This window comes from Pristis pectinata, chromosome 2, assembly GCF_009764475.1.
Source record: "Pristis pectinata isolate sPriPec2 chromosome 2, sPriPec2.1.pri, whole genome shotgun sequence".
In the NCBI taxonomy this organism is placed as follows: domain Eukaryota; kingdom Metazoa; phylum Chordata; class Chondrichthyes; order Rhinopristiformes; family Pristidae; genus Pristis; species Pristis pectinata.
The window spans coordinates 38601959-38623947 of record NC_067406.1 but is presented as its reverse complement, the minus strand read 5'-3'; the positions used below and the strand labels follow the sequence as shown (position 1 = coordinate 38623947).

Sequence of the window (21989 nt, the reverse complement as noted above, 5' to 3'; positions counted from 1 at the left end):
AGTGAAGGGGAGGGGTAAGACCATAGAGAAGACCATGGAGAAGGTTGGAGACAAGACATAAAATTTTAAATTGAGTTATTTCTGGAATGGGAATGAATAAACACACACTTGAATTAGGATATGGCCAGCAGAGTTTTGTAGGTCAAATTTATGGACGCCAGCCAGGAAGGAGGACATTGGAATAATCAAGTCCAGAAGTAATAAAGGCGTTGAGGGTTTCAGCTGCAGATGGGTTGAGGCAATATGGGATTCAGGTGACATTGCAAAGGAGGAGTTGGGGAATTTGGCATTGGGCAGATCTGTGCAGTTACTCATCTCAGACCAAATATTTCAGCAAGGTTGCAAAAATCGTCCACCTACTTAAAATAGCAAGATATATAGCTATAGCTTGCCATGTACCTTCCATGTTGATGGATGTATCAGCAACCTCATTGCTAATATCAATCTAAGTCATAGGACTACATTTTGAAAGGAAATTACAATACTCCTGCCTGATTTAGGGACAAAAGTTAGTTGCCTAAATCAAAGTCTAACCTAGATTGGTTAGGTTTTGCACAGGATCTTTATTGTTGCTTTTTTTCTCTTCAGCCCTTGGCTGAGTTGCATCAACTCTATTTACCTGCCTTAGTGTAGTAGCACTTGGTCTAATAGTTACATTTATCCATGAAATGACTAGAAAATTCAGATTTGAAATTGTTAATTGTTAATCAACTTAGTTTCTGTATCTTTTTGGAGATCGTTTTCTAGATTTCCTCTCGCACCTGCACGAGAGAGAAAGAGAGAGGGGGGGGGGGAGAGAGCAAGATAGAGAGATAGAGGGAGGGGAAGAGATGGAGAGAGAGATAGAAGGGGAGAGATAGAGAGGGGGAGAGGTAGAGGTAGAGGGAGAGGGAGAGGGAGAGGTAGAGGGAGAGGGAGAGGGATAGGGAGAAATAGTTTTCCCTAATTCTTTTGGGAACTGTTTTTTAAGACTACAGCACTTTCTCAAACAATTTTCAACTGTTCACAGTTGCATTGTCTGCATCAGGAACGCAAGGCTTTATGAAAATATTAGCAAATTAAAGTAATGAACATGAAAGAAAGAAAAAGTACATACAAGAGAACATTCTTCTCACTAATATCATTCTTACATATGAAGATGGATTAGGCTGGAGCCACATTTATAATTAAAGACAATGCAGCTCGATATGTTAATTAAACAGCATGAATCCCGTTTGAGCAAAACTATCAAAGAATATAGGCACTTGCAGAAAATTTCATTAACTATTTACTTAGTTAACCTTTTGAATGCTGCAAGCTGTTCAAGACATTGATAAATAAGAACATTGCAGTGATGATTTTTCACATTTGATCTCAGTTGTTTCCTTCCTCTGCACTATAATCATTATTCATTTTTAATGTGTTCCATTTATTCTTACTCTTCTGCCATTTCTTTATCATCTACTTTTAATATCTCCTTGTGAGACTATTGTTCACAAGACTGAATAGCAGTGTCAACAATGCTGACTCTGATCACATTGGTCCTTGATAGTTACAAATGTGCACTTTCCATCTAAAACCACTAGATGGCAACCAGGAACAGGAACTGTTCACTTAATAAACCAGAGTGACAGCTAAACTTAGAGTTTCTGACCTGTATTCTAAACACTTATGCCCATGTCCTAACCCACACAAGTCTGATTCACCTACCACCCATGTACTGCTGGTTAAGCAATAATTCAGCTTGAAACTTCTCATCTCTCTTTTCAAATCATGGTACATCTTTAAAACTTCTTCTCACCCTAGGTTCCAGTTCCTTGCACATCCCTGAATTTTTATATCTCCAGCTTTGGCAGCTGTCCCTTCAGGTCTAGTACCTCAAACTCTGGGACCCACTGTCCAAACTTCTCCTCTTCTCCACATCTCCTTATTTTAAGACACCCTTTAAAATCAACCTCACTGATAACCCATCTGGGTGTTTTTCCTTAACTTCTCTTGATGTGGCTCAGTGTCAATTTACTTGGAAGTACAAACTAATTGGAAAGAGCAATAGGCCAGATGAACCCCTGAACTGCTCTGACATTCAATCCAACCATGACTAATGTTTTGCCTTGTGTCCAGTTTTCCACCCAAGTCTTGAATTCACTCAGTGAGCATTCACAGCTCTCTGTGGTAGAGTATTCCAACAACTCACAATCTGCTGTGTAAAGAAATTTGTCTTTTTCTCAGTCCGTAATAGCCTGAGATTGTGCCCCTGTTCTAGGAGAAACAATCTGTTGGCATCAAGCCTGTTAATCTCTTCAAACCACTCAGCTTGGGAATCAATTCAATGAACCTATCCAAGCCTCGTACAGGCACGGAGATCAAAACTGCACAGATCACTCCAAACCAGTTCACCAAAGCCAAGTACAATCTCAGCCAGAGTTCCTCCGTTCTGTACTCCAGCCTGGAAGGACAACATACAGTTAGCTCTTCCCATTTGCTTGTTTCACCTTCATGTTTGCTGGCTATGACTTGAGAATTCACAGCAAGCAAACTTCTGTACACCAACATTTAGTAGTTGCTTATCATGTAAAAAATATTCTGGTTTTCCATTCCTCCAATGAAAGTGCATAACCACATAATAGTTTTGTTTGATAAGGTTCCTGCAGAGTGGCTTGGGGGATCTTACCGACCACATTAAGGGAACTCTATAACTGGATGTTGTTGTTTAGTTCAGAAACATGTTGATAAGTGCACCTAGCAACCAATCAGTGAATGATTTTCAATGGCTTCATGGGGAGTTATTGGTCATGGAAAAATAGCTTGTCTTGTGTTACAGTGGATTTATTTTCTGCCACCAAACTTCATGATCTTATGTTATAGTTATGTTTCAGTCATATCCTGTATCCTTGTATGTATCCTTTCCAGTCATGCTTGCCCTCCCTCCCCCGACCTTCTTATTCTGGCTTCTGCCCTCTTGAAGGGTCCTAATGAAGGGTCTTGACCCAAAATGTTGACTGTTTATTTCCCTCAATAGATGCTGCCTGACCTGCTGAGTTCCTCCAGCATTTTGTGTGTGTTGCTCCAGATTCCAGCATCTGCAGAATCTCTTGTGTCTCTGTTATGGTTATGTTATGCATGGTAGAGTAGAACACAATGGGAAATGTTAGCACTTCTGTGGTGAACAGTAAATGTCAGGAAGTTTGGAATCTACAGACAATCAGGGAAGACCTGAACATGCTCTCAGAGTTCTGCTCACCGAGCCCAGAAACAAAGAGTAAACTTGCTGCAATTGGCCAACAGGTACACCAGAGAATCTGTCAGCTGAACCTTGGTCAGGTTAGACCAGACACAGGAACAGCCAGCCCATTCATTTGAATGGGCTGGATGAGCCCAAGGAACAAATTATAAGACAATTTATATTTCTTTTCTGAATTAATTGAATTTGCTTAAATATATTTAATTGTTAAAGTGTTGATCAACATTTTATTTCTTTATTTGTTAAAAGAAACTGAAGAAATTGTTAAGATTATGAATAGATTTATTATTTTTAAATTTTATTTTGAATTGCAGGGACATTCAGAACCATTCATAGCCTTGACTGGTTTGACAACCAGCTAAGCTGGCTTAATTGACTGTCAAAGTTTTCTTAGCTGTTGTGTGGGTGGATCTATCTCTAGGCTGCCCACATGATGGCATTACATCCCAAATTCCCCATGTGGAGCTTTGACATTTTGAATCAAGGTGTCCTGTGAGAGCCAAGAGCAGCAGGATGGGAGTTAGACTTGTGATCCTTCCAAAGGTTATCTGTTGCTTACTGCCAAACCAGAGGATGACCAAGCAGAGACATGTTAATGACTTATAGACAAGACAGAAGCCAAGGCAAATATATCCAATTTCTCATTAACTTTTGGAAATAACTAGGAAATATTGCAAGTCAGTCGAGGGAGTGAGAAAGAAGATAACTAAAGGCAATGGGAATAGTGGAAAAAAAAGCAAATTTAAAAGCTCTGACACGACTTCCACATGAAATTGCTTTAACTATCCAGCCTTTTGAGCTTTCACTGTAAATCAGGATTAACACATTTTCTAACAAGGTGGCCATAAATTAAGCTACACTTTCAGAGAGGCATGACCATTATCTATGAGTTAGTGTTGAAAATGAACAGCACAGTGTGTTTGTGCACTGCTGTGGACACTCTGGAGGCTGGATTTGGTTCCAGGCAGGTTAAAGGGGACAAGACTTACTGTCTGATGCAAATTAACACCATTTGTAGCAATAGGTCTGACATAAGACTTGGCACAGAAAGCAAGTACTTTCAACAATATCCCATGAATATTTCAGGACTATGAGAGGAAATAATGTCCTAAAAAGTATCAGAAGACAGACAAAAGACAAAATATTTAAATGAAGATTAATAAAAGACCTGCAGATACAACGAATCTGAAATAAAAACAGAAAATGCTAGAAACACTCAGCGAGTCAGGCAAGATTAGGGGAATGAGAAAGAGGGTTTCATTTCAGGTTGATGACCCTTTACTATAGGTTGAAACTCTCTGGTCCGATACTCTGTGATCTGGCAACTCCTGTAGTCAGGCATGTTTTGGATCCGTAGTACAGATCTATACTAATTAACTAATTCTAACTAAGATCAAATTAAGATCTGAAATTAACTAATGTATGTATTAATTGGTATCTAAGTAACCTACCAGCACAACTTTTGTGATCTCAGCCAACAGCCTTCTGACTTACTGAAACATCAGGTTACTGACGGCTCTCATGGAACCCTCACTGACCCATACTTAAGAAGGAATCAGGAGGCAGTCTCTGTGATTCAGCATTTCCTGTGCCCTCCACCAACCCCAGTCAGGTCCCAAGGGTGCCAGACTAGAGAGTTTCAACCTGTATTTTGATGGAGGATCTTCAACTTGAAACGTTAATTCTGTTTCCCTTTCTATAGACATTGCCTCACTTGTAGTACAGACAACTCCTGTGTTACAGGGGGTTGCACCAAGGAACGCGAGTTAATAAAAAGATATATTTTCTGTTGATTTATTTACTTTTTTTTCACACAAGTTCCATGAGAGTGAATTATATTCTGTATCTCACGTTTTTGGGTTGTGTTTTGTGAATTCTGCAGGGGCGAATTTCCATAACTTGAACAGTTGTAACACGCTGGTCGCCTGTATTTGTTTCCAGCATTTTCTTTTTTAAATAAAGATTCCTACAGTAATAATTACAAAGTACAGTAGCTAAGAACTGGCACAGGCACCAGGAACTGAACAATCTCTTTCAGTGATAAACATTGATGCACTTTGTTGTGATTTCTGTTTGGTTAAGGAGTACCTGAGTTTTGCTACAATGTGAAATCAACTCTTAAAGTAAAATAATTGCATGTTATTCAGACACGAGCTTTTGCTGGCCACTTCTGTTTGTTCCTCTTATAAAGGTATACTCAAAATCTTTCTGGAACAATGTAAATACGAAACCTGATCATGTGCTCTCTAATACCTGCCCAAGTACTTACTCAGTGCCTTTACACATCCCTTTACCAATGAAGACAAAAGAGACTGCAGATAGAGTCATAGAGCACCACAGCACAGATACATGCCCCTCCATGCCAAACTGATCTTCTGCCTAGTCCCATCTACCTGCACCCAGACCATAGCCCTCCATACCTCTCTCATCCATGTACCTCTCCAAACTTCTCTTAAATGTTACAATTGAACCCGCATCCACCACTTCTGCTGGCAGCTCATTCCACACTCGCACCATCCTCTGAGTGAAGTAGTTCTTCCTCAGACTCCCTTAAAATATTTCACCTTTCACACTAAACCTATTACCTCTAGTTCTAGTCTCACCCAACCTTAGGGGAAAAAGCCTGTATGCATTCATCCTATCTGTACCCAACAAAATTTTGTGTACTTCTGTAAGATCTCCCCTCATTCTCCTGTACTCAATGGAATAAGGTCCTAACCTATTCAACCTATCCCTGTAACTCAGGTCCTCAAGTCCTGGCAACATGCGTGTATATTTTCCCTGCACTCTTTCAAGCTTATTGATATCTTTCCTGTAGGTAGTTGACCAGAACTGCATACAATACTGCTTGACCTCACCAATGTCTCATACAACTTCAACATAACATCCCAACTCCTGTACTCAGTGCCCTGATCTATGAAGGCCAATGTGCCAAAAGCTCTCTTTACGACTCTATCTACCTGTGATGCCACTTTCAAGGAATTATGGATCAGTATTCCCAGGTCCCATTGTTCTACTGCACACCTCAGTGCCCTACCATTCACTGTGTAAGTGTTACCCTGGTTAGTCCTCCCAAACTGCATCACCTCACACTTGTCTGTATTAAATTCCATCTGCCATTTTTCAGCCTAGTTTCCTAGCTGGTCCAGATCACTTTGTAAGCTTTGATAGCCTTCCTCGCTGTCCACTACGCCCCCAATCTTGGTGTCATCCGCAAATTTGCTGATCCAGTTTCCACATTATCATCTATATCATTAATACAGATGATAAACAACAATGGACCCAGCACTGATCCCTGTGGCACACCACTAGTCACGGGCCTGCAGTCAGAGAGACAACCATCTACCACCACTCTCTGGCTTCTCCCACTAAGCCAACGTTGAATCTAATTGTCTGCTTCATCCTGAATGCCAAGTGACTTAACCTTCTGGGCCAGCTTCTGGAATCTGGAACAAAAGATAGAATGTTGGAAGAACCTGAAATGTCGACTTCCATCCTTTGCTTCCACAGATGCTGCTCGACCCGTTGAGTTCTTCCAGTGTTGTTTTTTTGTTCCAGATTGCTTTACCTATGTTCAATTATGAATGGACTTTGCAGCCTGCTTAAGTATTCACTGCTGGATATGAATGCAACTTTAAAAAAGATTTGTTTTTTTTTCAGATTGAGTATGTTTCAGGCCACAGACTGCATCGTCTTTATTTCATGCACATCCAGAAGCTGCACAGTACATTAATCTCCCAAATTTGCATTTTAAAATAGTGTGCAACCTAGAACAGCCAGACACCTGGCTGCCCAGTGATGGACTCCTTTGAATATAGTGTTGGACAGGGCACCAAACTGAAGGGGACATTTTTGGGCTAGCACCATCCCATTTGCATCAGTAGCCCAAACTATAACCCACTCCCAGAACTAAACATTCCAAAAAATTCAAAACAAATGTCAAAACAATAGTTCTCTGTCTTTTAATCTGTACTTATTGCAAAGAGTTGCAAGAAATTTTGATCAGTGTTAAAGTTCTGTTCTCAAGCCTTAAGCCTACCCCTCCCAAATCCTGTTCACTGTCTGGCTTGGGTTTCAGTAAGAAATGGCAATCCTATCTCCCACAATCATTAGTGAATCATTTTCTCCTAAGGCTGCAGGTAGGGGTTTCAGAATTCGCTTCCTAGATCTCTGCAACAGAGCTGGGGTTGTGAAATGTGGTCTTTGCACTTCAATTTTTACTCTGAGGTTTAGCCTATGTTTGTAAGAACACGGGGCCTTGTCTTATTTTCTGCACATTGACATTAGGTTTAAAATCTTAATTATCATCATAGCAATGATTTGGGAAAATAGACTATTTTTATTATTTGGGAAAATAGACAAATTTTTCAGGAACAATGGATCTGCCTTAGAGTTGATCACTGTAACCAGAAAGTGGGAACTGTATTTTTCATTCATATTTCTAATCTTCAAATCGATGCTCCAAAGAAATGCATAAAATTTATATATTCGTCCAAAGAGGAATACAGTGTTAAAAATGACCTCATTGGTAGCATTCTTACCTCTGAGCCAAAAGACTGAGCAATCAAGTCCCACTGCGGAGAACATGGGCACAAAATTCGAGTGTGAACCCACACTGTAACACTGAAGGAGTGTTGTCATACCTGATGTGTTGTCATTTGAATGAGATGTTAAACTGTGGTCTTGTCTGCTTTCTCAGATGGAGCTTTACAATCTCATGTCATGATTTTAAAAAGAGGACTCTTAATTTCCATGTCTGAGGCTAAATTTATTCCCTTAATCCATATACCTGAACAGCAGATTATTTAGTTGTTATCATCTTACTGTCTGCCTGTTGAAGCTTGCTATGTATAAATTGGCTGCCATACTTCCTTCTTCCTTGCAGTGATAACACTTCAATAAGTGCAGTTCTCCTCCCTTGGCTGTAGAGCACTCTGGGATGTTGTGAATTTTGCTATAAAATGCAAGTCTATTAAAGTATGTTTAGTACATGCCAATGGATGGGGCATTCTTATTATAATACCTTCTCATTCATTCTAATGGAAAACACGCATATTTACAGCAAAGCTGATGCAGTGTTATGGCTTCATTATCCTCAGCTGTGCAACAACTGACCCATTACTGAAAAATCTGCTGGAAGGACTTCGAGCAAAAATCACAGCCGGAGTTTAATTTGCTAGTGTGGTATTTAGCCAGTAGTGTAATTAGAGTTCTTATGCACATGAAGTATAGTTAATGTGGCCGTTTGAGCAGATTTTACAAAAGCCCCTGGTATTGTTTGTTAATAGATTTAATCCTAAAGAGCTGAGTGGTACAATTTTACATTCCCTTCTCTTCCAATGAAAACCAAGTGCTGATGAGAGTTTAGAATTGGAGTAATGACTACAGTTCATCTGCACTTACAGGCTACATTACTATTCAATCGGGATCAGTAAACATGGAATAATGGATACCTGGGAGTGATTCCAAAGCAGTAATGCAATATAGAAGTTCAGATGGCTCATACAAAGAATAATGGAAACCTAGGAGATATTACAAAATTGTAATCTAATCTGGGAGTTTAGGTGACCCATAAGAGCCACTCCGAGTTTGCCATCAGTGTTCATGACATCATCTGAACTTGCTGGATCAATTTCAAAATAAAGTGAGATACAAAAAGGGTGCTGGAAACTAGAAACAAACAAATAGAAAATGTTAAAAATGATGTGGTATCTGACAATGCGTTCACTCGATGCATCCATTCATTGCATTAGCCTGTTGTTTGAATTGAATATTTTGCAAACCATTATTATCTGTGGGGACTAATCAGTAACTTCTGTTCTGATGAAGTCATAAATTTGGAATCAAATGAATGCTTAGAACCTGTTATTCACTACGTAAACCATCCCTAAACACTGAGATTTGGCCACAGGTTTGAAATCATTGGCTGGCATTTATTACTGTTAATAATATACAAGATCAACACACTGTGTGAGCAGTTTAAGGTCATTATTCTCATCTTGGCATCAGCTGGCAGTGCTGCCACTGAGTGCCTCTACTCTCCTTGACCTTGACATGTGATGACAGCCATATTCCAGGAATAATGAGAAAATATATCAGCAGTAGAGGTTTATCGAGAGAAAGTATTGCAACAATTTCACAGGAACTATTATTGTATTGAGGGCAATACAATAAAGTGTGCGTGAAGTGTGTGTATGTGTACGTGTGTGTGTGCGTGTGCATGTGTGTGTTTGTGTGCGTGTGTGTTGAGAATAAAACACAAGCCTCACAAATTCGATCATATTTGTTGTTCTGGATTGTGTATTACAGAATTTAATAAAAAGTGTCATGCTGAAGAAAACTAAAATTTGATGTGAAACACATGGAATGTATCCCTACGAATAGTAAAGCAAAACGTGAGTTTATAACTATCTCTTGTGTGCACATCCTTTTTGTTATCTCATCAGTGCTACTCTGGCATTAACTTGAAGAGAAGAGAATGCCCTAAAAATTCTAAAGCACCCAACAACGCTCATTTACTGAAGGCTGGAGAGGAGAGATGGATCAGAGCCTGTATTGTGACTGGGGGTGTGGAGTTGGGGATAGGGAGTTGGACCTGAGCATGTGCTGTGGTTGGAGAGGTTTAGAGTGAGGGTTAGAGTCTGTGTGCGATTGGGTATGATGGAGAGGGATGGATCAAAGCCTTGTTATCTGTGGGGGCAGGTGGAGTGGTGGTGGTGGTGATGGTGTTGTGGGAGGGTGATAGTAGCCGGAGCTGTGCTTGGGTTGAGGTCAGGAAAAGGATTGGTGCCTACGTCAGTTTGGAGCCTGTATCATCAGTGGGTGAGTGGGACTTTGGAGAGTGATCTGAGTCTTTGCCTTACTGGAAAGAATAGCACCAATGATCAGAATTGGGCTTGGGCTTGAGTCTCCATTGCTCGATAACAGGGTAAGATAGTCAGGGGAGTGGCATTAGGAAATCAGCGGGGTTGGCATTGACATTGAGAGTGGTGGACTTTTTGTGGTGTTTGGGACCATAATGATTAAAATTGAGCATAGGACTCACCTGACAGAGCTCCAGTTCAGCGTAATGATGGGAGGATCTTGTGCTCTGGGAGTGAGCAAGAATGTTCACTCCCAGAACCCTGTGTTCCAAGTTCCCTGAAATGCTCCAAAGGAGCACTGCACTGGGAATGATGTCATACCCTGCATCACAGAAGTACATGTTCAAATTGCCTGAGTTACATGAAAACACTGGATATGGTCATTATCCTCACTCACTCCCAAAAGAAAAACATGACTTTCAGTTGCATTACGCTGAAAAAAACTGTTCTATTGAGTTTCTAGGCCCGTTTCTATTACAGAGACCTTTGTTCAAAATATTGTGGTCTATCAAAGGCATTTTAACTGCAGAAAGTACAGAAATGTTTCCTCATATAGTTGGCAGTAATTCACAATTATTTTAAATTAAAAAAAACAAATAAATGAATGTTTTGGGAAAACAAATGCATGATGGGATAACTTACTTGCTTGGATGTTCTGAGATGATTAGGGAGACCGCAACAAAATTTGCATTTGTTTGAAACATTTTTAAAAGCATGTATTGTTCAGCCAGGTGCTGGGCATCAATTCACAACAGTTGTGGCCAATTTAACTATGTGGCTCTTAATTATGTGAAAGCATTGACAGTGTGATAGCACAGCTTGGATTAATTGTGTAAACTGGGAGCCCATTTGCTTCTATTCTAGTGGTAAATGTTATTTTTTTCTCCAGATATGCAAGTGTAGTGGTGCCCAAATTCCTTAATCTTTGGGACTGTAATCTATTCTTGTTCAGCCATTGCGGCTGAACATAAGATACGTTCTAGTGGCAGTAACAGCCTCAAATGGCCCAGGACAACCGCACTTTGAAGGGTATTCTAATAGTGGACACTCACCGTGCGTGCAGACGGAGCTTACTGTGTGCCACATCTGGTTGGAGTTTTCATCTCCCGCCTGAGCGATTGGGAGGACTGGTGAGCCGGCTCTAGTGAATAACAAAAGAGCACATCGCGGGCCGGATGAAACGTCCTGCCTGGCCTCTGGAGACCACTCATGAGCTGACCCTTTGGAATAATTAAAAAGTGCATTGAGGGCCGAATGTAATGATCCAACAGGCTATTTCCAGCCTGTGGGCTAATTTATGTTGTGCAACAGTGTGCTAGATTTTAGATGGTACAAACACATTACTGTTAGCCCTTTACGGGGTACACAAATTGGCCTATCATTGCAAATGAACAAAATATTTCCAACAAACAGCACTATGGCATACTTTATATCAGTGCTATTCATATATTGACCTAGAAGCTAATTGCAACCTTTCTCCCTGTCACCTGGGTCCTTTGGAAGATTGCAGCTACATGTGCCTCTAGGGCTCCATTTATGTCCTGCTCAGCTGAGAGTTGTTAATGTGCCAGAGGCAAATACTATTCCCTCTCCTTTTCTTGCTTTCCAGTAAAAGAAGGTAAGGGAATGCTTTTCGGAAGGAGATCTATCCCAGCTTTCACTGAATTTTCTACAATGGAACTTTTTGGTCCAACCATTTAATTTTGTCTTTCTCTCACTGTGGGGAATTGCCTGGCCTACACTGGGCAACTGCCTGCAGTGGCTTAATGGAACCGTGGTGCTCATTTTGTGGAGAAACGCAGACCCACATCACATCAAAGTGTGTTGCTGCATGTCTGAAAATAGACCTTGTTCAACAACAACGAAAACAACACCAAGTTGCCTTTATAAACTCTAGGTATTGCTTGAAACTGTGGTTCTTCATAAAGGTTACTGAGTTCTTACCACTCATGTCATTTCTCAGGTATTCTGAATTTGCGTGTATAAAACACTGTGGAAATTACTTCAATATTTAACAGAAGAATACTGCGTTTGGACTTTCTTTGCTAAACTAACTTTAAACTAATAATCAATTAGATCACAGTAAAAGCTGTCTTTGCTCATTCTTTTTTCATTTAAAAAGAAAACATAAACATAAAAATAACGTTATGAACATAGCCTATGTTGGATGATGAGAGAAAGTAAAAAAAAAGGTATGTAAGTGACAAAATGTTTAGTAATCAAATTGATTATTTAAGTAACATAATGTGATTAAATTATTTAGCAATGTAATACTTAGAATAAAAGTTTAAAATCATAATCTAACATATAATGTATTCTAACAAAGTTATTGGTACAAGCAACACTTAAAAAATTGCATGTGCTTAGCATTTTTCTTTTTTCAACCAAGTCATTATGCTAATTTGTACACAGAATAATTTTCAAATTTGTTATGAGATGAAGCACTTCTGTGTATACACAATAGTTTTGATTTATAGATATGTATGCAATATTTTGAATTAAATCCTGCTGAGCTTACAGATGGGCATCATTTCCTTCAAACTCCTGGGGCCTTGAGGAGCTACCACAAACCCTCCCTTCCCCTTTGCGCTCAGATATTTATATCTCTTCCAGTTATCTTTGTTCTTAAAAGAGTTCTAGCAATAACACCTGTGATGAATATTCTTAGTGACAACGGTTACTATGTAATTTTCCATCCTTGTCTTCACTGGCTGCAAAGTCACAACTGACCAATTATTAATGCATTTTAGTAACCAATGGTCTGTGCCTTCAATGAGCAATGCTGCACCCAGAAAGCAGATCAAATGCTTAATAACTTGGGTTGAGAATAGAGTGTCCTTAGCAGAGGTTGGAGGAAAGTTAGAAGGTTGTGACCATGTCCTGCCTTCACCTGGCATGATCCATAGACGTGCACATGGCTAGATTCCTAGTAAAAGGTAATGGACCAAATAGATGGATTACCAGTGAATCTCAACAACAGAAACAGAAGGGAAATTTCCAGAATTATGAGAGTTATAGAAAAGGCATCCCATCCCTCTTAGCAGCCAATCGAAGAGTGGGTCAGGTTAGCAGTTCCCTTTCTCAGATGTGGAATGGTATGTGACACAACTGATTTTATATCACACCGTGAAATGACAACTTGCTTCTTTAAAAGACTTTTCTGTTGCACATGAGAACCCTAACCAGTGAAGCCCGCTAATCATAATAGCAGCAGTAACATAAATGACAAACTTAAGCTGCAAAATATGAAAAAGATAATTCACTAATAAAAGAAAAATCATAAAAAATCCATAAACCAATAAAAGCAACATTAGAAAATGAAAAGAGCACAATGCAATCTTAGTCACCTGACCACTGTATAAACACTCAGCCATCAAAGTCACAGTTTAACAGTGTCATTAAATTCCCTTGGGTTGTCTTCCAACCTATAACTCATTGCCACCATCTGCCCCTATTTATTCTTTATGCTTATGACAGAGTTAGTGGACATTGATATCATATTTTGGTAACAGGAGGAAAATTAAGCAACTGTGTGATCCAGTGCACTTGGGATTTGAGTTCCAACAATGGCTGGCATTAAGATAAAATCACAGCTGACTAATAAAATGGGACATCCACCTGTCTCTGGCAGAAGTGAATGGTTTTTGCACTGATGGTTTTCCTTATGAATTTAGCTGTGGACTTGCTGATGGGTCATGCCAGGTGAAAAGAGGGCATGGTCACAGACTTTTAACCTCGCTCCATTCTCTGCCAAGAAAGTAACACTTCCCACATACTGTTGCGATGAACTGAAGTGATGCTAAATCTACTTTACCTCTGTGCAAAGTAAAAATAAGGTGCAAGAAAAACAGAGAGAGTTACAAAATAAAATTTAGGTTCAACTTTCTTTTTTGAAGCTTTTAAATAGGGGAAGGATGTACAAATTTGAACTTGAGTTCTGTAGGAAATGGTATGCAAAATTAGAACTCCTGTATTGCTTCTGTTGTATTACCATATTTGGTTGTGATTTAAATGGGTGTGATATATAGGAGAGAAACATACCAATTTGCTTTACTTTTTCTCCTGCACTTTCCTCTTGCCAAAAAGGCAACAGCTTGTGACTTATGACTTCTCAATCTAGCAGTCTGGTCAAGAAGCAAATAATAAGATTTTTGTATTGCCAGGCAAATCTAAGTGAATGGCATCCCTGGGACTGAGACCCCAGACCATCTGGTTGTTGCCTGAAGCAGTGACATTGTGCAGAAATGGAACATACAGCGTGAATCAGTCAGGACAAATTGTAAGCACACTTTAGGTTCATTTGAGACAGCAGAAAAAAATATTATGCAATTTGTTCATTAAGAAAATAAGCCCAAGCTGTCCCTGGCAGTCCTCAAAAGGTTAAAATTGCATGCACCTCCAATGAAAATTGCATTGTTTCACCACAAAATGCACCTGAAAAATAAATACTTTATACAGCCCCATGGGGAAGGATATCTCATTTTCGTAGTGTCCCACACTGGTGGACTAATGACTTTGTTGAATGAACTTCATAGAGCCAGCTTAATGACCCTATTCATTACAGGCTACAAATATGTGATGTGAGCAACATCCTTCATCACATGCGACTTACATTAAGCATTTAAGGAGCCTGAATTACTTGTCCCTGAGAAACCAAGAGAGGACTAGTGGGGATAACAAATGAGGAAAGCATGATCAAATTCATGGCCTTCTTTATAAAAATGCAAGAATCTCCAGAATCCGTTGTTATAGTTTTGATTATTCAGTGTATAATCCCCATAAATTTGGAAGATGTCAAAGAAGGGTTGTGAAAGTACGTCCTTCAGGTGAATGCTTAATTGCTATGACTCCATAATACCAAAAGAACTTCTTCTCAGGCACATTGTCATAAAGTAAATTTTACAAATTGTTTTCATGCCCAGGTGCATTGCCCATTGGAAGCATATCTATGGAAATCGCTGATGTATTCCATGAGATCCAAATATCCATTTGCACTAGTTAATTATTTTGTAAAATCAACTCTCTCAATGTAAATATTATGAATATCTACTCTTGCTGAGATACCTGAACCACTGCCAATTACTGACACATGTTGGCAGTAGTGAATATTTCTGCCCTGGATTATTGTCAAACACGGGACCTTTTATTTCTTTTACTGCTAAACCTAAGTCACAGACAAGATCAAAAATATATAGGACACCTGGAAAGCTGAGGTAGGAGAAAAGACAAGCTTCACTCAGAGATAACAGTTAGACATGGGTTCACTGTAACACTTCAGTTAGTTGACTGCAAAAATACCAGGATTGTCACTTAGTTTTTTGATTTTTCAAATGCTTTAAGGTAATTGTTTAATTGTTATGCTCTTTTTGTAGCGGTTTCAATAGCATTATAGAAGATAGTAGGAATTTAAAAAGAGATTTACTGCTTCAGTTCTCCAAGAGCACAATTAAACAAAGGTTTGGAGTGCACAGTTTTCTGATACGTTCATATGCTGGAAGTACAGAAGGAGAAAATCTCTCCTTTGATGAAATGTAATGATGAAAAACCAATGGGAGAAACTGGAGTTTTTTTCTCATGTTTGTCTCAATTCTATTTGTTAAGTGCCTTACTTGAAAACGTTTATAGATTTGAATATGCAGCCTTGCTGTTACCTAAAAGGAACAGATGAACTGGTCTGACAGAGTTCAGGAGATCAATATTATGAATGCAGGCTTACAGTATATGTTTGGGCTACTCAGTGGGTTTGCACGTTGCCATATCACTTCAGCTTCGAATCCACCCTTGAGTGACATGATAAAAATCTCCTCTGCCTGTTAGCTTTAAGTGAGTTGCTAGTAGCTTAGGTCCATAGGAAAAATTTGCCTGTGAGACAATAAAGACCTAGACTCCCATGGACTATCATGGTTGCCTCTGGTGTAAAAGAACTGAACATGGGGGATTGCGGGGGTGGATAGTGTTGGTGATGGGGCAGGGGGTGGTGGAGCTGGATCTGATGTCTATTTTAAAAGTGCATTGAGAATTCATAATGAATCGATCCACAAGGTATGGGAGGAAATTGCAACCACAGACTTCTGTTTTCAAAAACAGCCTTTTAAAATCCCAGCTTTACAGTTTCTTTACACTATTTATTTTTTACTGTAATTTTGTCTCCTATTCTTTCTGCCCTGACACAACTTAGAGAAAAAGAACAACCTTATGAGGATTACGTAGGATATGTGGCACTGGAATGGGCCATTCAGCCCAAGAGGCTCATGTTGGCATTTACCTCTTGTTGGCAATTTGTCTCTCATCTTTCCTTACCTATCAGGGTAACTCTCTATTCCCTTCCCTTCCTAGATTTATACTATTCACTTCAGCCACTTCCTGGGGTGAAGTGTTCCACATTCCCAACATAATTTGGGGAAAAAGAAGTTTCCTAATGGATTTCTTTGTAACTACCTTCCCCACATGTGGAAGCATGTTCTCTGTATTCATTCTGTCAAAACCCTTCATAATTTTAAAGACACTTATTAGGTAATTCTTTAGCCTTTTTTTCCCATCGAGAACTGGGTTGTTTAGCCTTTCCAGATCTGTATACCTTTATATTTCTGGTATCACTCTTGTAAGTATTCTCTACGCCTTCTCCAGTGACTTTTTATCTCTTTGATATAATAAGATGACTTTGATAAGGTTTGTTGCAGCTTTAACATGATTTCCTTACTTTTAAATTTAGTCGCACCAGCAATAAATCCTCATGCTTGGTTTGTTTTTAATATATATGTAAAAGTCATATAATTAGTATATTTGTACCCCAAGATCCCCTTGTTCTTTTATCCAACCTTTCCAATGATGTCACCTTTCTCTTATTTGTCCTACATTGCATTTATCTGTGTTGAACTTCATACGCCCTTCTACAAGTTTCTTAAAGACCTCATGTTTATTGATGGAATATCCCTTTCAACCCTCTACCCCCACCAATATGGTATCATCTGCAAATTTAGAAGTTGTGCTTTTGAATCCAGATTGTAAATCATTAATGTGAATTGTGAACAGGAGTAGTACCAGCACTAATCCTTGTAGAATGATTCTCTCACATTGCCATTTGAGAATATCGTTGAGTAGAATGAGCTGCCTGACTATTGAGAGAACATGCAAGCTTTGAAGGAATTGATTTCAGGGTGGAAACTGGATATCCTGGGATGTTGAATATTTTCTTACTCTTTAACATTTTCTTACTGGATTGCAGTTGTGCTGCAATCCAGTAAGGTTAGGCAGAAATCTACTTGTTACCATTTGAATTCATGTAATTATTTCTTCCCATTCATTATGTTTGTAAGTTATGCAACTTGTATTTAATTAGAGGATGTCTAAGGAGAAAAGTGGCACAGTTAATTATAGGACTCAAGTGGTCTTTTGTTTATATTTGATTAAATTACTGTGTTTTTTAATTATTTGGCACTGTTATATGAACACTATTTTTCAAGGCAGTTTAAAAAAAAAGAGGAAAACAAAATGTATTTCTCTGTGTCAGTGCATTGGGATCCTTTGTGCATATCTCCATAAAGCATCCAGATTAATGCCAGCTCGGTTTGGAGAGATTTGTGCCACTCTGGCTAATGTGTAATATTTTGAAGTGGTGTCTGAACTGCATGTCAAGCTTTTTAATGTGTTGCATATGTAACATCTTACCAAGGTATTCACACATTTCTGAGTGCCAAGTTCTTCTAACTAGTGCCACTTAATACAGTATCATTTCATTTGGTTGAAATCAGAAGTATAATTCAATTCTGTCAAGTGTACATTGATGAACTACATATTGATGAACTACATATACAAACATACCAGAGGCAGGTATATACATACACAAATACGCATGCTGTGCATGTATGTACACACACACACACACACACACACACACACACACACACAATAATTTTGCCTTTGCTCAATAGTATAAAGGAGTGGTAATGAGAAGGCAACCTATTTTAGATTTCCACTGCCTTTTATTTCTAGTTAACTCCATAAAACAGATGTAAAATGACTCATTAATTCACTGTCACCCATTTTACACCATTACACCCAGTTAAAATTTCCCCACAGTCTGTTAAAGGGTTGATCCTGCCAAACTCTGCAATTTCTTAATCAATTAATTAATCTGCAATTAATTAATCTCACAAGGTCAGGGATCATCTGGCATGTGGGTGGGTTCCTAGTTTGTGCTGCGGTCTCTAAGAATTAAAGATTCATCTCCCAGACATGAGGAGTCCAGGAAAAAAATCATGGAGGTACAAAGTAGACGTGGAATAAAAGGTTGTTTGACAGTCGATTGAGTCATGGAGTATTGACGTGGGAAGGCAGTAATTAACACTCTTTGGAAAGTGTGAGGTAGGTGTTCCTGTGGCCAATGACAAATCAGAGTTGCTAGTGAGATTGCTGTCCTGAAGAGTAATCCTGCTGCTGCTGAAGTGAGAAATTGCAGTGGTTTTGTAGAGCAACAACTACTACTGCAACTGATGAGATGGGTTCATGTAGAAAGGCTGGAATGAATCACAGATGAAAGAAAGAATTAGCACTCTATGAACTGCAGCAAGGCTAAAGGACTAAAAGTGTGAGGCCCAGTGAGAAGTCTGCAATGTGTCTTTTTCTCTCCAAAAGGGCCATCCATTGCTGCTCTCAGAGGAGTGGCTGTAGTGCCAGGTGCTGGAAAAACAGGATGACTGCTGAGCTGTTCCTGCCAAACCTCATATGAGGTGGGTGGTGAAGGGGTGACCAGCAGTTATCACATGGGAATGGTGGAAAGGTAAACTTGTCTCACTGTTGGATTTTGTGTTTTGGCAAGTCGAGCCCTCATATTTTCAAGAATTTTCAATTATGCAAAAAATGTAATTTTAATGGCATGTAGTACGATGCTCTTATTATCCCACAGTCTGTTTTTGATCACAAAGCAAGGTCATGTGGCTGGTCTGATATGTTTTTTCAAGAATAAATGACTTTTTGTTTTACCACTTTCTATGAATTCTATTTAAAATGTGAAAGGAGCTTGCAAATTATATGGATCCAGTGGTTTTGATATTGTTGGCAAGCAGCATTCTCAGTTTTATTTTATTCATTCACATGACGAGGACTTCACTGGGTGGACCAGCAGTTAGTGCCATTTTACATAGCAATGAAAAATCGATCATAGTGCTATGGGTCTAGGAGTCACATATATGCCAGTCTAAGGAAGGAGAGAAAATTTCCTTCCCTAAAGGGCATGCATGTGTGTTTACAATTATCAAATAGTTTCATGGTCATTGTTATTGACATTGGATTTTTACTCCTGATTTATTAACTACTTGAATTTAAATTCAGACTGATATAAACAGATCAAAAGTCAAGGTTCTCAGAGGCTATTCCAGCAATTTCACCATTAGTTACCATGCCCAACACAACTGAAGATCTCAGTACAATGTTCTAAATTTTTTGTGTTTGTGTGGTGGGGCAGGAAGAGAGGAGACTCAGGAAGAACAATATATTGATTATTTTTTCCTATCCCTACTTTAAACTGCAAGCATGACTCCTCTTGTTTCACCCTCTGCAGTCTCCCTCTGCAGTTTCTCACAGTTATTAACCAATCAGCCAGCCAGACTTTAACTATCATTAGCACTGGTTTAATTTCATTGAGGAACCAAAACCTGCTTAATTAGTTGCAGTCAGCAGAGTTCAGGACAAACTGGAATTTAATCTCTGGGTTCAAACGAATGGATAAGGGATTTGACCTTTCCTCTGTGATGCTTTCTGTATCCCTCAAAAGCCACATTATTCACGAGCAATCATTTGTAATTCTAGTTGGAATGGACTTTCATCATTTTAAAACTGAGACCTCAGGCCTGCCATTTTTCACACTACTGATTTCAGACTAATAACTGTAAAGTGCAAAATGCTGCCAGCAAATTTGAGCAGACCTGTTGTAAGGAATACTGTGCCTGTATGATTTGATACATCACAAATTTCCTCCAAGCTGGCTACTTTTTGATATCAGGAGCACACAGATAGTGGTGCCCACTTTCTTCCAACATTATGAGGTGTAATACCAAGGATCTGAAGAATAAAAGTCCATTCGTTGGGTGTGTGAAATGCCCTCTGCAACAAGGTGTCGAAGGATATAGAATTAGTGCACCTCAGTCAAATCAGGAAACAAGTCCCGAGATAAATTGCTAGCATTGTGTCAATGCAGGCTTGACACACTCCGGATAAATAATCATTGAATAGTAACAACATAGAAGGACAGCATTTGGCTCCAGGTGTCTGTGTCAGCCCTCTGCAAGAGCACTGCAGCTGGCCCCAGTATCCAGGCCCTTTCCCCCACCCCTGCAAATTTCTTTTTTTTCATGAACTGATCCATTTCCCTTTTGAAAGCTGCAATCTGTGCAGTCCAGATAATAAACCCTTGCTAATACTGAAGTCTTTCTTCATGCTGTTTTTGTTCTTTTGCCAATTACAATAATTATGTGCCCTCAAATCAATGAAAAACAGGATGTAATCAAATTCATAATAACAAACAAACTTTTCTTGACATTTGAGAAATTATATGACTGCCAAAATTAAGGTGGTAAGGCACATAAAAACAAGTAGCAAACATGTTCAACAACAACAACAGTTTGCTGGGAAAATCTTCATGAATTGTCCATCCCTCATTGTCACCCAAGTCATTTCAGATGTCAGGTCTGGAAACACATATGGGCCCAGTCTGAGCAAGGACAGCAGGTTTCCTTAATAAAACAGGTGAGTTTTGTGATAATATGGTAGTTTCATTGTCGCCATTACTGTCACATCTTATTTATCTTATCTTGTTTACTATAGACAAAGATAACTGGTCTAAAGCATGCACTGGTTTGGCATCAGTGGGCTGGAACAAATGGTCAATATCCCTCTGCATCTAAATTCACGTGACCAAGGCCTGAGGTTCCTGAAACGTGCTGCCTGCCAAGTTTGGGCTGCTGGTCGTTTCCCCCAATCAGGCAATAGCTGGGGGGGGGGGGGGAAGTGGTGATGGGTGGGGTGGGTCTTGAATCTTGCCCACAATCACTGGCACCACGGTCTTCAAGCAATACATTACTTGAGGTCAGAATTAAGGGGACAAAACTGGGAATGTACCTGAAGTTGTGCATGTGACAGGTGGGAGATAGGGAGTGAAATGAGGTCAGGAAGGCAAGGAAATGGAACAGCACTGTGTGGGACAGGGTGGAGGTGGAGGATGATTTGGTGGTTGGATTGGGGGGTGGTAGGTGGGGGGGAAGGATAGTGCTTTAGTAAAATAGAGCTGTCATGTTGGTGAATCAGAACAAGCACTGAGCATAAAATGGCTGAATGAAATTTTCCACCAGCTAAGCCTCACACTCAGAAATACACAAAAATATTCAAAAACAAAAAAAAATTAAAAATCCTCATGTTATTACACTAATTGCATCATAAAAGAAATTAAAACACTTACACTTTAAAATTAAAAACATCTCAGCAAACTCAAATTCTTTTAATAAATGTAAATGACCTTGTACTTAGTCGGGCCCCTCACCACCATTCTCAGTTTTTCTGCATCTGCTCTAACCTGAACCAGGTTCAGGTGGTGAAGCGTGGCCAGCAAGTTTGGGTCATGTGTGCTCGTGGTGGAGTTGTGAACTTGATGACACATACACTGAGAAATGCTGGCTAAACCAGTGTATTTATACACAATTTTGATGATTAATAGAAAGCTAGGTATCCAAGTTTAATATTGCAATAGATTAAAGGTAGTTTAAGGAATCTACATGGAAGCATAAAGTGACAAAGGAACAAATTTCCTTATCCTAGAATAAGGAAAATGGTGGGAAATAGTTTTCAGTAAAGATGGATGCGAGGTTGCTTAACTTGAAACTAAAGAGAAAAGAGCTCAGTTCTTTTCTAAAATA

The 21989-nt window shown here is 39.3% G+C and overlaps 1 protein-coding gene and 1 long non-coding RNA gene across 9 annotated transcripts in view; one reads left to right on the top strand and one right to left on the bottom strand.

Moving 5' to 3' along the window:
• The window catches only part of celf4 (CUGBP, Elav-like family member 4), a 903775-nt gene that overhangs the window by 59513 nt on the left and 822273 nt on the right, over nt 1-21989 (bottom strand). For all 8 annotated transcript variants that reach the window (XM_052037920.1, XM_052037946.1, XM_052037937.1 and 5 more), the window contains exon 9: nt 11136-11303. In XM_052037920.1, coding sequence (XP_051893880.1) covers nt 11136-11303 — 168 coding nt within the window. The remainder of the gene's footprint in view (nt 1-11135; nt 11304-21989) is intronic.
• Nucleotides 15185-21989, top strand: part of LOC127582584 (uncharacterized) — a 51446-nt gene continuing 44641 nt past the window's right edge. The window contains exon 1 of the long non-coding RNA XR_007958133.1: nt 15185-15296. This is a non-coding gene — a long non-coding RNA (uncharacterized LOC127582584). The remainder of the gene's footprint in view (nt 15297-21989) is intronic.